The sequence below is a fragment of the Narcine bancroftii genome, chromosome 13 (genome assembly GCF_036971445.1).
Source record: "Narcine bancroftii isolate sNarBan1 chromosome 13, sNarBan1.hap1, whole genome shotgun sequence".
Lineage (NCBI taxonomy): Eukaryota > Metazoa > Chordata > Chondrichthyes > Torpediniformes > Narcinidae > Narcine > Narcine bancroftii.
The window spans coordinates 26,461,184-26,476,516 of NC_091481.1; the positions used below are offsets into that span (position 1 = coordinate 26,461,184).

Here is a 15,333-nt window from a genome sequence, read left to right on the forward strand (position 1 = left end):
ATCTGTTTCATTTCTTGCCTAAGCAAAGTGACAAACAAAATTTTAGTAATTTCCTTCTGTTGCTTTATAATGCCAAGTAGTTCAAATTATAAAATCATCATATTCTCCTTTTCAGCACTTCCCATCTGTCCAGGGAATCAAGTTTACCAAGAGTGTGGTCCTGCCTGTATGCCAACCTGCACTGATCCAAATTCTCAACAGCAGTGTGATCAATGCATTAATACATGTGGATGTCAAGCAGGTAATAAAAAAATAACAGTTACTTACGATTCAAATTGCTTTGAGAAAACATTTTATTGAGTGAAGCAGCATTCTGGACCTTGTCCACGGACTTCACATATATGTAATTTTCACAGATGCAGAGAGGCCCCCTGTACCCACAGGGTGTCTCACAAGGAGGGACAGGCTGTGAGTAACAAGTAGTTCTAAGGCTGCACATCCCAAGGCTCTAGCCCTAGAAACCCTGACAGTCTAAAGTTATCTGATAATTCAGCTACATTTAAAAATACTCAATTAGATTTAAATATATGTTCAAAATGAATTATTTAAAAAATTTAAAATATAAATAACAAATGCATGTAATTTAAAAAAACTTTAAAAAGTAAATAAAAACATTGAAAAACACAACTACATTTAGCTTGATCAATGGGGTTCCAGGCTGCTGTTCATTTACCAACCTTCCCTGCTGTAAAGCTGGGAATTAAATGTTAAGTGCAACTGGACTTCTGGAGTACATCTCCATTCTTCAACTGCAAGTTCAGTAAAAGCAGTCAGAGACAAGCTGAGAGTTGGCATCTCCATTCAATTTGACCCTTTTCAACAACTGCTTTGTACTTTTAGGAATGAATGTGTTCATTTAATTTTAGGATGGCAAGTTAAACATGTTAAATTAAGTTTCTATTTGTGCCTGACATCCTTAATTATATTTCTCAATTCTCCTATGAAATGATCTTTTGAACAAGAACATTCATTATTTCAGATGGTTGTTCAATCAAAAAAGTGCATCAAAGTTATCCTTTAAAAACCTTTAAAAGGATTGATTTTTAGCAGGTTATTTCCAGACACATTGCAATCATTTTTTACAGAACACAATATATTTCACCTTGAATGACTGTCTTTTCCTTTGTAAAAGGTGTACATAAAACAAAAGCTAACCAGCTAACTTGAACATTGTAGATCACCTTCTAAAATAATAAAGAATTATTGGTAACATGAATTGTTGAGGAAGGGTGCAGAGTTTTTTTTTTAAAATTATCTTATTTTCCTTTTCTCTATTAAATTAGTAGTTTGTAATTCTGTCCTCTATGTCCTGAAAGAAGTATCTGATTTCCACTAGAAAGTTTAACTCTCTTCAATAAACTAATTTTCATATGAAAATCACAGAACAGATGCACTTATCTATTTATTTCATTGTTTTTCAGGTACAGTCCTTGATACCCTAAGAGGTGATAATAAATGCATCAAGCAGATGGATTGCCCTTGTGAATATGATGGAAAAATTTATAGCTCTGGAGAAACAAGAAATTCTTTCTGCCAGTCATGGTAATGGTTGAAATCATGTGCATATCAATATGTTTTAGAAAAAGTAATTTGCTATAAAAATATTTCCAAATCTTTTTAGCATCTGCCAAGGTGGAAAGTGGGAGTGTACGAAGCTTGACTGTCCTGAAACGTGCAAAATTGAAGAAGGAACTCACATCACAACATTTGATGGCACATATTATAACTTGATCGGAGATTGCTCATACCATGCTATTGTTGTACGTGAGCTTGTATCAGTAGATTTTAATCATTGGAATGCAATTTTTCAACTATGCACTTTCCAATTATTATCTATCTTTTGCCCATCAAATATACTTTGGAATTTTGAAATTCTAATTGCTCTTTGCAGACAAAGGACTGGTCGGTGAAAATTGAAATGCATCCATGTCAAGAAGCACATGGACAAACATGTTTACAAAAAGTGTCATACGTAAAAAACCAGGTACAATTTTGTGAATTTTATTCAAAGATTTTCCTGTTCAAATTATTTTTTATTTAAATTTTATTCCATCAACCCTTCCATTCCAGGACGTTTACACAATCAATTATGATGGCACGGTTCAACTTAATGGAAATAAAATAGAATTGCCTGTAGGAAACGGTAAATATTTTTCAATCAATTAATCAATCAATCTACAAAGCCACCAACCAAACAATCATTAAAGTATAGTTGATCTATTAATTTTTTTTTAATTTCAGGTCTAATTGCGATATTTGAACAGTCGTCGTTTTACATTCAAGTACATGTAAGATTTGAACTGAAGATGCAAATACAGATATCTCCCATCATGCAACTTTGCATCTCACTTCCCAGAAATGCCCTAAGAAGCACAAAAGGTACAATTAATTATCAATTGTGAGCAGTGTTTCATGGCAAAGGTTACAAGTCAAACTTTAAAAACAAAGTTCTGAACTGTTTTAGTTTCTGTTTTATTCAGTCCTTTTTGTTTTTCATTTAAAAATATTTCTATCACATAACACTTGCTGTGTGTTGTTTCTTGGTTTATTCATGCTCCTTTCACCTTGTTCACAGGCTGTATAAGGGAAATCTTTAAATAAGCAAGTAGGATACCAAACCAACATTGCTGCATGTGTACAAGTTTTACTATTGCCTGCTGGAAAACTATACAATATAATAAAATGGGCCCAATACTTTCACTTGGTGAGAAAGTCATATTAAGTGTTCAGTGCACAGAAGCCTTGCTTGTTCTGTGTCAAAGTCTGTTCCTTCACTCACTGAGATGTGAGTCAGTTGAAGGAGGATTGGAACCCCATTGGTTAGGATTAGGATGTCATCATGATTGTATGCTGCTGTTTGGGTTGGACTGCAGAGGCTGGGTCCTATTAGGCCAGTCGGTGCCTATTGTTACGAGGCCAGAAGGCCCCAAAACCCAGCAGCAATAGATATTCACCAAGATGGTTACTTAAACAAAAGTTGATTTTAATTATCTTTAAACATGAAAATAGAGTCAAACTTTAACTTATCACTATTTACTTACTTAACCCCCTTCTGATTTTAAGCACATGTGTATGTAATGTGTACAAGTTCAGAAATTATCTTTGGTTCACAGTCCAATCTCACTTCTCATTCCTCCATGTTCACTGATTGCAGGCAATTCTTATACTGTGCATAGAATTTAACAGTTATAAAGTTCATCAGGCTTTGGTGCTTGAAAAGTAAATAGTTACCACTCAGGAAGGTTCTTGTCAGAGAGAGATTTGTTGTTCCAGGACATTCACAACTGATTCCTTTTTAATCAGCCACTCCAGTGTCTTGCTGACGAAACTTTCCCCCTTCAGGATTCTCCAGATGATAACCTCTTTCTTTCAGGTCACCACAGGATGCCTTTCTGCCCCCCCCCCCCCTTATTCCAAGTGAGACATTAGACAGCCAGCCCTCTCCTCTTGCATGAACTACAAGGGCTTTGACCAGGCTGAATCAAGCACTTACAACCTGTCTTCCACATGGGGTTTTCCACCAGCTTTCTAGCTTGTCCTGTTCCAGTCCCAGCTGCTGTTGCTGGTTGTAACTCTATAGAAGTGATCTTTGTGTCTCTCTCCCTCTCTCCCTCTCTCCCTCTCTCCCTCTCTCCCTCTCTCCCTCTCTCCCTCTCTCCCTCTCTCCCTCTCTCCCTCTCTCCCTCTCTCCCTCTCTCCCTCTCTCCCTCTCTCCCTCTCTCCCTCTCTCCCTCTCTCCCTCTCTCCCTCTCTCCCTCTCTCCCTCTCTCCCTCTCTCCCTCTCTCCCTCTCTCCCTCTCTCCCTCTCTCCCTCTCTCCCTCTCTCCCTCTCTCCCTCTCTCCCTCTCTCCCTCTCTCCCAGAGAAAGCCCGTTTAACTCATTCTACTTACAAAACCACATGACCCTCTTAGAACAGCTCCAGACAATTTGCGGCTCCAACAAGATCTTTCATCTGTGAAGTCTTTTGGGCACTCTCCAAAGCTCTTGCAAAGACTGTTGGCCCCAACATGTATAGCATGGGGCAGAGCTCCAGTATTTTAAATAAGATCTGTTTTAAAGTATTCGTTTGTTACCTACTCTAACAAATCTTTCCCAATATATCTCCCAAAAACATATCTATATACTCTGTCACACTTATAAAAAGTGTCATTGAACTGTGGTCTTTCTTGCAAATGCTTGCTTCAGAACAAATGGCCCAAGCTCTCCACAGGCTGCAAGTAGATTTTATGATGGTGGTGCACAGATTTGCATTGTGCACCATTGGCTAGCCCTGTCCATTTCAGTGCACTTCCATGTGAATAGAGAAAATTTGTAATGGAAGTGATAGGCGATTAAAATTTGATTTAGCCTTGGTTTGCTTGCAGTATTTACTGGGAAACAATATCTTTAGAGTTTTAAATTCCAACTCATGAATTCACTCTTTCAGAAGAATGTTCTAGTATAGGGTTGATTTCATTGTTGCTGATACTGATAGAATGCATACATTCAAGAAAAATATTTGGCCATCTACATCAGCATCTCTGTTTGCAACCCAGGGGTCGTTGCTTTTGTAAAGTCTCTCCTTTATCATTATTAAAACATCAAACCTTTTTTAAGAATAAGTTTTGGATTATTCCACAGTGAAATTATTTCTTGAATCTCTGAAATATATTAAATGGTAGATTCAACAGAAAAAATGAAAAGATTCCCCCCAAAAAAAAAACAGCTTGTGAATGTCTTTAAGATGACCCATTATCAGAACCAGATAGATTGCATTACTTTTTATCCCAATAATACATATCATTCATCTTGCTGGAAAGTAAAGTCAAGAAAAATGTAAAACCACCTGATGCTCAATTGTATCAACTTTCCTTTGCATAGTAACATTTACATGTTTTTGGAAAGAAACAGTCTTTATAACAATGTAATAAATCATAGAACGCATGAAATTAAGTCAATTTCATTCACCTGTCAGAATAGGTTACGGAAGAACATAATTGCTGACCTGTAATGATCTGTAATGTTCTTTCCTGCAGGTTTATGCGGCACATTCAATGATAATGCAAAGGATGACTTTCTATCTGCGCAGAACATCGTGGAACCTGCTTTCATTACATTCAGTGATTCATGGAAAGAAAACGAGGGATGTCCTTCACCAAAAGTGAATCCTATATGTGTTAGCTCAGAAAATGGTAATTTTTATTGGCAAGATGTTGCATGAATTAAACTGATTTTTAATGAGTATGCTTGTAAATTGTAGCCCCTCTCATCTGGATTCCCCTCTCATCTGGATTCCCCCATCCCAAAAATCACACAACTCCCATTTCTTCCTGCATTTTCATACACTAAAATTAGATCAGGAGACATACATAAACTGCTGAGATTTTTAAGATGTCAGAAAACCCCACTTCCTTCTCAATAAAATCAAAGGCTAAAGAACAAACACGAGTAGAAGATTTAGAATTTAAGGATAAATTTAAGGAAAAGCTTACAAATGGAAAATATTGGGAAACAAATGCTGTAGAACAAGAAGAAATAAAAAAAACAATAATGTATGCAAACCTATTTAGCATAGGGTGGATGACTTAGATTAAATATTGTTCCGAATTAACTATAGTTAAGGTGCAAGTTGTCTTCCTTTAATAACCACTGGAGCCAGAGCACCAATTTTCAACAAATTAAAATTAATTAATTAATTAATATTAAAGGTGACTACACCAGTATAAGAAGTTCCACAATATGCCAAGACTGTAAGAGATTTTTTGCGCGAGGCATCGTTATTGAATGAAGATCTACCGGGACCAATGCCTGAAGAGGGCGCACAAAATCAGTGAACTGGTGCGGACTCGAAAGGCCAACATGGCCTGTTTCCGCTCTGTAAATGGTTATATGGTTATTTGGTTTTATGGTATGTATAGGCAAGGAGTCATTTCTTAATAATGTTTTATATGGAACTTTAAAAACATAAAACAGTTGCTGGCACTGCAATGGCATTACACTAACTGCTACGCTAACTATGCTGTCCCAAGTGATCCAGATTTTAAAGCTTATGTTTAGTTTGAAGCTCTCTTTACCATCATGATTTTGTGCCATGGCAGGGACTTCTGTGACATAATTGCATCACATGGAGGTGGGGAGTGCATAACCAGGGAGAACATGTTGATAGATGAGTCAATTGGTTGTTAAGATTGTCAAAGCCCTTGAATGGTTTTGATGCAAAAGCAAACAAAAAAAAGCAGTTTAAAAAAAAACATTATTTTACTTACCTTAGTCCTCCACAATTATTCTCCTCTATTGAAATCAATACAAGTAACCTCCCTATTTCAAGTTGAAAATTGCTGAAGTTCCTGAAACATATTATCTATGTTAGGAATCCGAGCAACACAATATAAAAAAAATGCATCAGAGGGAATTCAGGGAAATATGGGTAGCTACTGACTCGAGTGAAATTTACAAAACATACGAATGACTCCCATGAACTCAAAGTCAGTTGGCATATGAGCAACAAGTTAATATACAAGTAACAAACCAACTTTGATAATTACATGGTCAAATGGATCATTTCATATTTTATATAATTATAACTTTTATCTGCATTGCAGGAAACTTTGCCAAAGAACATTGTGCCTATTTGAAAGACCCTGCAGGAGCTTTCTCCATCTGCCATTCCACAGTAGAATTTAACAAGTATTATGAAGTAAGTCTGAATTTTAAACAAACTTCTGCAAATTAAAATCTATTGGTCAGATCATCTTGGACTTAGCCCAATAGTTGAATTCACTGTTCATGATCCTGCCCACATTTACTTTTGTGAATGTAGAGAATTTGATGAGTTGACTCAGCATCCACTGCATCTCACTAGTTCTAAAAGAGCTGGTGTAAAGATGAATAACAGGTCCACTGGATCTAGTATCTTTTCAGCAAGTGTTTGCTCCAGGACTAGGATTCATTATTAGTCCAGGAATGTTGTGGATAATGAGGCTTATCTGGCTTTCCCATTTAATTGGATGCAAATGGCTGATAGGCAGAGGTTCTCATTGGAAGCAGGATTGCTCTCCCAGCACAATTTGACCCTGTCCAATCAAGCTACCACCTTTTTTTGAACAAAAAAAATTGCAATTATTTACACAGTCAATAGGTTTTAAATAGCATTTTGTTTATTTTCCAAAATCCAGGATACAGCAATTCACAAGGACCTCATTCTTGCTTTTGTTTCAAAGTACTTAAATTACAATTACGGTGACAACAGAACAATTGTATTTAGAACAGAAATACGGATTAAAGGGTTGGAAATTAGATGGAGTTGACAATAATTTTGAGACACTAAGCTACCAATGAATAAAACAACACACGTACTGGAATTTAATTTTTTTTAGTTTAAAATAAAATTATAGCCTATCAGTAGATTCAGATAGATGGAAATATATTAAAATATGGTTTAATATGATTTAATTTGTAAAAAGTGGTTCCGCTATATGGTTTGTCAAGTTATCATATCTATAATGAAGCTATTTAAAATTATAACAAAAGTGTTCTTTTTTCAGATGTGCAAAGTTGCCTCGTGTAGCTGTCAGAAGGTCAATGACTGTGTGTGTGGTGCATTGGGAGCATATGTTCATGCCTGTGCTGCAAAAGGCATCATTGTGAAGAACTGGAGAAGATCAGTGTGCAGTATGTGTTTTTAGTCATATTTCCCTTCATAAATACAGAAAGAAAAATGATAAGGAAACACCAAAACAGGGAGCATCCTTTCAGTTATTGAGCTGATCTCCATTATTCAGTTGAATCATGGCTGCATTACATAGCAACTCCATTTATCTGCCTTTGCTCCATTTCTTTTGATTTCAACTTTCAATTTTACACTTAAAAGCATCATTCTCCTACTATTCACTAATATTTCAGGAAGGAAGTTCTATATGCATAATTAATAGTAAATGTTGTTTAGAATCTTCATATTGTGGGATCAATATAACAAATCATTTTCTTTTACTGATATTTCTTGATTAAATCAATTTCATCTCTAAAATTAGATGATCTTGTGGAAAACCTGTGCAATAACTGTTTCAGAACTAAGAACTGCATTAAGAGGTGGAGATAATTGAAAATTACTTGCACATATTCAGTAAACATTTTTTCAAGGCATAACTCGGGTCCAGAAATTGCTCACCACAGTTTTCATATGTATGGTACTCCTCCACTATCTTATAGAACAATACAGCACAGTACAGGCCATTCAGCCCTTGATGTTGTGCTGACCCATATATCCCTTTCTAAGGAAAAGTACTAAACCCTCCATCTTCATGGCAGTTTAACTTAACTTGTCTTTTATGTCTACATTTCAGAAATGTTAAAGCTACTTTCAATAAAATGAAAGCATTTATTACAAAAACCAATAATATATTTCCACAAGACCATAGACATGGGAAAGAAATTAGGCTGTTCAGCTTTCAAGTTCACCCCGCCATTCCATCATGCTGATTTACTATCCCTTTTCAACCCCATTCTGCTGCCTTCTCCCATAACACTAAATTCTTTCTGATCAAGAAAGATCCCAAATGACTTGATCTCTATACCAGACAACAACAATAGATTCCACCAGTTAACCACCCTGTGGGTAAATTAATTCCTCCTCATCTCTGTTCTAAAGGGACATTCTTGTATTCTGAGGCTGTTCCCTCTAGTCCCAGACTCCTTCACCATGGAAAGTATCCTCTCCACATCTACTCCATCTAGGTCTTTCAGTGTTCAAAAGTTTTCAATGAGATCCCTACTCATTCTTTGAAACTTCAGCGAGTACAATGCAAGAGCCGTCAAATGCTCCTCATAGGAAATCCTTTTCACTCCATGGATCATCTGGACCCTCTTCAATGCCAAAATATTCTTACTTAGATATGGAGTCCAAAACTGCTCACAATATTCCAAGTGTAGTCTGACCAATGCCTTTTAAACTCTCAACATCTTGTATCTGCTTTTATATTCTATTCAAAGTGATTGCTAGCATTCTTTTTCCATTCCTTACCACAGATTTTACTTGCATTCATCCTTTGGGAGTCTTGCACAAGGTCCCCCAAGCCCCTCTGCACCTCTGATTTCTGAACTCATTCAAAGATAGTCTATGCCTTTATTCTTTCCATCACAGTACATGATCATACACTTCTCTGCTCTGTACTCCATCTCTCATTTCCTTGTTCAATGTCCTCACCTGTCAGTCCCTCTACAAACTCAGTGTTTTCCCAACACAACCTGCCCCTCCTCTGATCTTTGTATCATCTGCAAACTTAGCCACAAAGCTATCTCATCCATCATCCAAATTAATTAGATAACGTGAAAGGGAGAGGCCCCAGTACCATACCCTGTGGAACACCACTGGACACCAACAGCCAACCAGAAAAGGCCCCTTTTATCTCTACTCTCTGCCTCCTGCCAGTCACCCAATATTCTATCCAGGAATCATGATACCATGGGTTCTCATCTTGTTTAGCAGCCTCATGTGTGGAACCTTGAGTTAGACCTTTTGAAAATCCAGGTAAACCATATCCACTGACTCTCTTTTCTCTGTCCTTCCTGATATTTCCTCAAATAATTCCAAAAAGGGTTGATAGGCAAGATTTCCCCTTCAGAAAACCATGCTGACTTCGACCTATTTAACTGTATGCCTCCAAGTACACTGAAACCTGATACTAGTTTAATAATAGATTCTAACACCTTACTAGCCACTGAAGTCAGGCTAACTGCTCTATAATTTCCAATCTCCCAGAATCATTCCAGAATCTAGCGATTCCTGAAAGATCAGCACAAATGCCTCCATGATTTCTTCAGCTACTCTTTCAAAGCCCTGGGTTGTAGTTCAACTGGTCCAGGTGGTTTATCCATCTTCAGTTCTTTCATCTTTCCAACCACCTTCTCCTTGGCAATACCAACATCACACCCTTCTGCCCCTTGACACTCTCAAACTTCTGGCACACTCCTGGTGTCTTTCACAGTGAAGTCAGACTCAAAAGACCATTTCTTTGTCCCCCTTTACAATCTTCCCAGTGTTGTTTTCATGTGGTCCATTGCCCAACTTTGACTGTTCTGTTCTTTAGGAACCTGAATAAACTTTTCACATCTTCTCTTATGCTGCTAGCTATCTTATCTTTGTATTTCATCTTATCTTTGTATTTAATTTTTTCTCATTTGTTTTTAGTTGCCTTCTGTTGGCTTTTAAAAGCTTCACTTTCATATTTCTTCCCTCTAATTTCTACCATATTGTACACCCTCATGTTTGCTTTTATACTATCTTTGACATTTATTGTCAGCCATGGCTTCCTCATCATCCCTTGGGATGAATTTGTTCTGTGTCTTCCAAATTAATTACAGAAACTCCAGCCACTACTGCTGTACCATCATCCCTGCTCGTGTCCGCTTCCAATTAACTTTGGCCAGCTCCTCTCTTATACCTCTGTAGTCCCCTTTCTTCCAGTGCTCTAATTTTACTTTCTACCTCTCAAAGTGCAAAGTGAATTCTCTCATATTATGATCACTGCCTCCTAGGGGTTCCTTTGGCAACGATATTGTGAAACAGTATACTTATTGTTGAGGGGAATGGCCACAGGATGCCCTGTGCTGACTGATTATTCCCCTTCCTTCTCCTACCATTCATCCTGTTATCTGCCTCTTGGGTGTGACTGTCCCTCTGTGGCTCCTCTCTATCACCCCCTTTACCTTCTGAATAATCCGGAGTTCATCCAACTTCATTTCCCTAACATGGTCTCAAGTATAGGCAGCTGGATACACTTCCTGCAGATGTAGCCAACAGGGACAGATGGGCTGTCGCAGATTTCCCAAATGCTGCAATTCAAGAGTCAAAAAAACAACTGAGGAAGGAGCATACAATTCCCCTAGCTGCCATCCCCACTGCCTACTCTGGGTTATTACAAAAAGATCTTACCTATAGTCCATTTTCAGCCTATGCTCCCCGAAGCCTCTCAAGCCAAAGCCTCCAAATCTCCACTTCTGCACTGGGGGCTGCTCCACTTGAGCTTCCCTTCTTATTATTTGCTGCTGGTTCTTTTAAAAAAATCATCAGACTACAACCAATCACCAATGTTTGCGCTCGCTTCAATTTAAACTACAATATGGCACCAAACACTCATCTGTAACAACAGACTCCAACCAATCCCTAAGGTTGGCACTCTGCTTCAGTTTTAACTCTTCTGAAACAAAGTACAACTCTCAGCACTCACCTGTTAAAAACAGACCCCTATCTAAATTGTCTCCTCGAAGGGAGAAAGCAAGACTATGGCCTCTTTCATTTCATTATCGTCCGATTGTACAAGTATAACCTGATGTCACAGCAGTCTCTGGTTCTCGGCGCAAAAAGATGCAGGCGCACATACAGACATAACACACTTACAAACAAGTGATACATATGCAGGACATATATTGTTAACGAACAGAAGAGTCTCAGAGGGTTTGACGACCAGTGCATCAGTTGTTCTCACTGCCTATAGTCTTATGATTGTGGCTTTGGTACTCCTGTAACTTTTTCCCAATAGGAGGGGCTGAAAGATGCTGCATGAGGGGTGATTGGGGTCCTCAATGATTTTGCAAGCCCTCTTCAAACAATTATCCCAGTAGACACGTCAATGGGGAGAGGGAGATTCCAGTGATCCCTTTTGCTGCTCTTATGGTCCTGTGGATGACTTCTGAACCTTAACTGAACATCAACCAAGCAATATTTTTTTCCGCTTAGAGCATAGGTAAATCACATACTCTTCAGAAATATTGATACCCAATTCAGAAACAAAAAATAATGAAAAATAAATTAAGGGCTGAAATCAGTGGATATAGAACAGGATAGTTTATTAGAATTTGCAGTTTCCCAAAGAAAGGTTCAAGTTCTTGTTCCTTATGTTTCCAACAATACCGTGTTTGGTTTCTTTCTAGAAGAGTAATCCCATAATGTTGGGATACTTAGTAAGCAGTAGAAAATTAAAACAGCTTGTTTCAAAACTATAAAAAATACTTTTCAATTTTTTGTAGAGAACAAAATAGTTCACAGTATCTTTGCTTATTGCACAACATCTTCAGTAATTGGCCGTGCAAGTGTTAGCATGTTAGCAGGTATTATCAATTAGTCAATTAGTTCACAGTATCTTTGCCAATTGCAAAATATCTTAAGCAATTGGGCATGCAAGTATTAGCATGTTAGCAAGTGTTAGTGATAAAAATTAAATGGCTTACATAGAATCTTTTTGTTTCTTCAGGAGTAAATTGCCCCCCCACACAAGTTTATCACCATGATGTGAGATCTTGCAACCATACATGCAGGTTTCTGTCAACTCCTGATTTCACATGTGAGCTGCATGATGTTCCAGTTGATGGTTGTGGTTGCCCCGAGGGAACGTACATGAATGAAAAGAAACGATGTGTGAACAAATCAGAGTGTCCATGTTATGTTGATGGCTTAATTAGACAAAAAGGAGAACTGATTACTGTAAATGGAATGAATTGGTAAGTATTTCACATTTTACTCTGCACATTTCGGAATAAGGAATGAACTGCCCACAACTATAAAATAATGAGTGCCATTTTTTTTTCTCTCAGTTACTGTAACAATGGAGTCCCTTCCTGCCCTAATACAATCAATCCACCCATCTTACAAGGTAAACTTTTAAAAAATCCTATTGAAGCTAATGAAGTACCAATTTAAATTTGGAATTGAATTGTTAAGTACTGTTTATTTTTAAAAATAATTTATTTTATCATTAGATTGCAGGAAACAAAATAAAATAGTTTCAGATTGTGCCAATACTGATGTTTGCAAGAAGACATGTGCAACTCTAAACAAACCATGTGTAAGTGACCGTAGTCCAATATTATTCTGGTGTTCATTGGTTCAAATTGATAGGGTTGTGGATCAAACAACAGTTCAATGTATTTGAATTTAAAAAGGGCCTTTCTGGGGCCACTTCTTTTTGCACTATCAATAAGTGGTCATTCTGCCTCACCCACAGCAAAAAAGAATCTCTGAGTTGTATGTGAGGTCACTTACTACTCTGACAATAAATTTGAAATCTGAATCTGAAATGGTGATCCATACTAATAATATTCTTAGGCATCCTCTTCGGATTGAGGAAAACTTCATTCTGCTTTGGTTTTGTGGGTACTGAAATGACCAATGAGGCCATGTGGGAACCCTGAACTCTTCCACACTTGGGGGAGATGCTGACTGACGGGGCAGGTGTTGGATAGAGGGAGAGGTTATCTACTTCTGTCTTCTATCTCAGACACTGAGATCATGATGTATGGCCATAAACTCACACTGACAGCTTGAATGTTGAATGTTTCTTCTCCATTGAATGGTAATGGTCCAAGGTTAATGAAGTTGCATTTCTTCAAGCATGATTTGAGTATATTCAAGGATCTCGTCCTATGTCATGAGTAAACACGAAAGAGCTTGGAAAAGTGCCCATTTTGACAGACTGACATTGGGCATGTGAATGTTTCACCTGCCTTTAGGACCACAATGCTGGATCTTATGGCCTGGGAGAAGATGCTGGTGTTAGATCATTTGTCCTTGCAGTGAATTTCCCGCCTGTCCCGCATCGGACTTGTCAGTCACCAACGAGCCTGCAGCAGGCGTGTACATACCCCTCCATAAATCTTCGTCCGCGAAGCCAAGCCAAAGAAAGAAAAAAATTTCAAAGATTTTGCACAAAAAACATTTGTAGTATTTTTCCATTGCCTTGAGATGCCTGCTTTAGGTAATCCTTGTTCAAGGACATATTGGAGATTAGAGATCACAAGAGACTACGGATGCTAGAAAAATTCTAGAGAGTTAAAAAGCAACTCAGGAAGAAGAGCTTGCATCAGGAATGAGAGGAGTTGGGGGGGGGGAGGGGGAAGAGTAAAGTGTGAGGGTATTATGAAATTCAAGCTGGAAAGGGATAGATGGAATGATGAACTGATGGAGCCAGGTTGGGGAGGAGAGGGATGAAAAAGATAAATAATTGACCCAAGCTATGCCAGTTTTTCCATTGGCAGTCCTTGTTCCAAATCTACTTTTCACCCATCCCCAACTCCATTGATTTCTGTATTTGAGCCAATTCCTACATTCATGCAGACACCAACTTCCACCCTTTCTTGTATTCCCTGGACTATCTCTAATGCTTCTTTTCATTTCTATCTCAGGAGACCAATTCATCACCAATATCTGCTATAAACTCACACTCACAGCTACCTTCTCACACCTCCTCTATGAATCCTATCCCTTTCATCAGTTTCTCTGTCCCTATGCTGTCTATTCTCAAGTTGAAGCTGACTATTCTAGAAATGTCCTCCTATTCTTTTTCTGCCAGCCAGTGCCAACATTAGCCCATTGGCAGTCACATTTTCCCCTCTCATCCCACTTCTGTTTTCTTCATGTACTGCTATCTCTGATCTGCACATCCCTTCCCAACAACCCCTCTTATCTATTGCCATAAGGAGATAATGCAATGGTTGTTCCTTCATCTCTTCACTCACCATCATCCAGGGATTTAAACAGCACCTCCAGGTGAGGCAGAAATTCACGTGCACATCCTCCAATCTGCTCGATTGCACTTGATACTTGAGATGTGGCTTCATCTACCTCAGCATTAGCTTAATGACTCTTCCACAGAGCACATGCACACCGTCCATCTTGAACTTGCGGTTGCCTGTTATTTCAACAGTCTTCCAATTTCTGACCTTCTAAATAGTGGCCTTCTTTCCACTTCCTCCATATCCTAATGTTGGGGCTCAACATTGAAACATCCTCTTTGCATCCACACATGTTGTTTGTCTCATTAAGTTCTTCTAGTGGTTTCATTTTTGCATGGATCACTGGTGTCTGATTAGCCATGAGTTTTATGCCATCTATTCTCAATCTTCATATACTCTTTCCCTCAATTGACCAAAATGGTACTGATACTTTGACAACAAATTTCATAATTGAAGCCTGCCTTTGTAAAGAAGTGAGTCTTATAATTGTACTGCTGTTCTGAATTTTATTCACCTGTTTCTCATACAATTTATAGCTGAGAGCAGGTGAGAGTATGGTTATGTGCAACAACCGTCAAAAGACATTTAGATGGCAAATATTGGAGGTATATTTTAACTCGATGATGATTACACATACCATGGTGCTCATCCATAGGACTTAATAACAACTCTGCCAGTTAATAGCAATTATCAATCAGCAGTAGCAATCATTAAGGATCCACACCACCCAGCACATGCTCTGTTCTCACAGCTGCTGGCACCACCAGGTTCAGGAACAGCTACTACCCTTCCACCATCAGGCTCCTCAATCAGGAACTCATTTAAGAATTCTTACTTTTGCACTTTAT

The 15,333-nt window shown here is 38.1% G+C and overlaps 1 protein-coding gene across 1 annotated transcript in view; it reads left to right on the forward strand.

Annotated features, from left to right (window-relative positions):
- Positions 1-15,333, forward strand: part of LOC138748012 (mucin-19-like) — an 87,115-nt gene that overhangs the window by 42,620 nt on the left and 29,162 nt on the right. The window contains exons 10-21 of the mRNA XM_069907712.1: positions 116-241; positions 1,422-1,542; positions 1,622-1,760; positions 1,892-1,984; positions 2,071-2,143; positions 2,242-2,379; positions 5,017-5,172; positions 6,583-6,677; positions 7,525-7,651; positions 12,229-12,475; positions 12,569-12,627; positions 12,734-12,819. Of these exons, the coding sequence (XP_069763813.1) occupies positions 116-241; positions 1,422-1,542; positions 1,622-1,760; positions 1,892-1,984; positions 2,071-2,143; positions 2,242-2,379; positions 5,017-5,172; positions 6,583-6,677; positions 7,525-7,651; positions 12,229-12,475; positions 12,569-12,627; positions 12,734-12,819 (1,460 nt within the window). The remainder of the gene's footprint in view (positions 1-115; positions 242-1,421; positions 1,543-1,621; positions 1,761-1,891; positions 1,985-2,070; positions 2,144-2,241; positions 2,380-5,016; positions 5,173-6,582; positions 6,678-7,524; positions 7,652-12,228; positions 12,476-12,568; positions 12,628-12,733; positions 12,820-15,333) is intronic.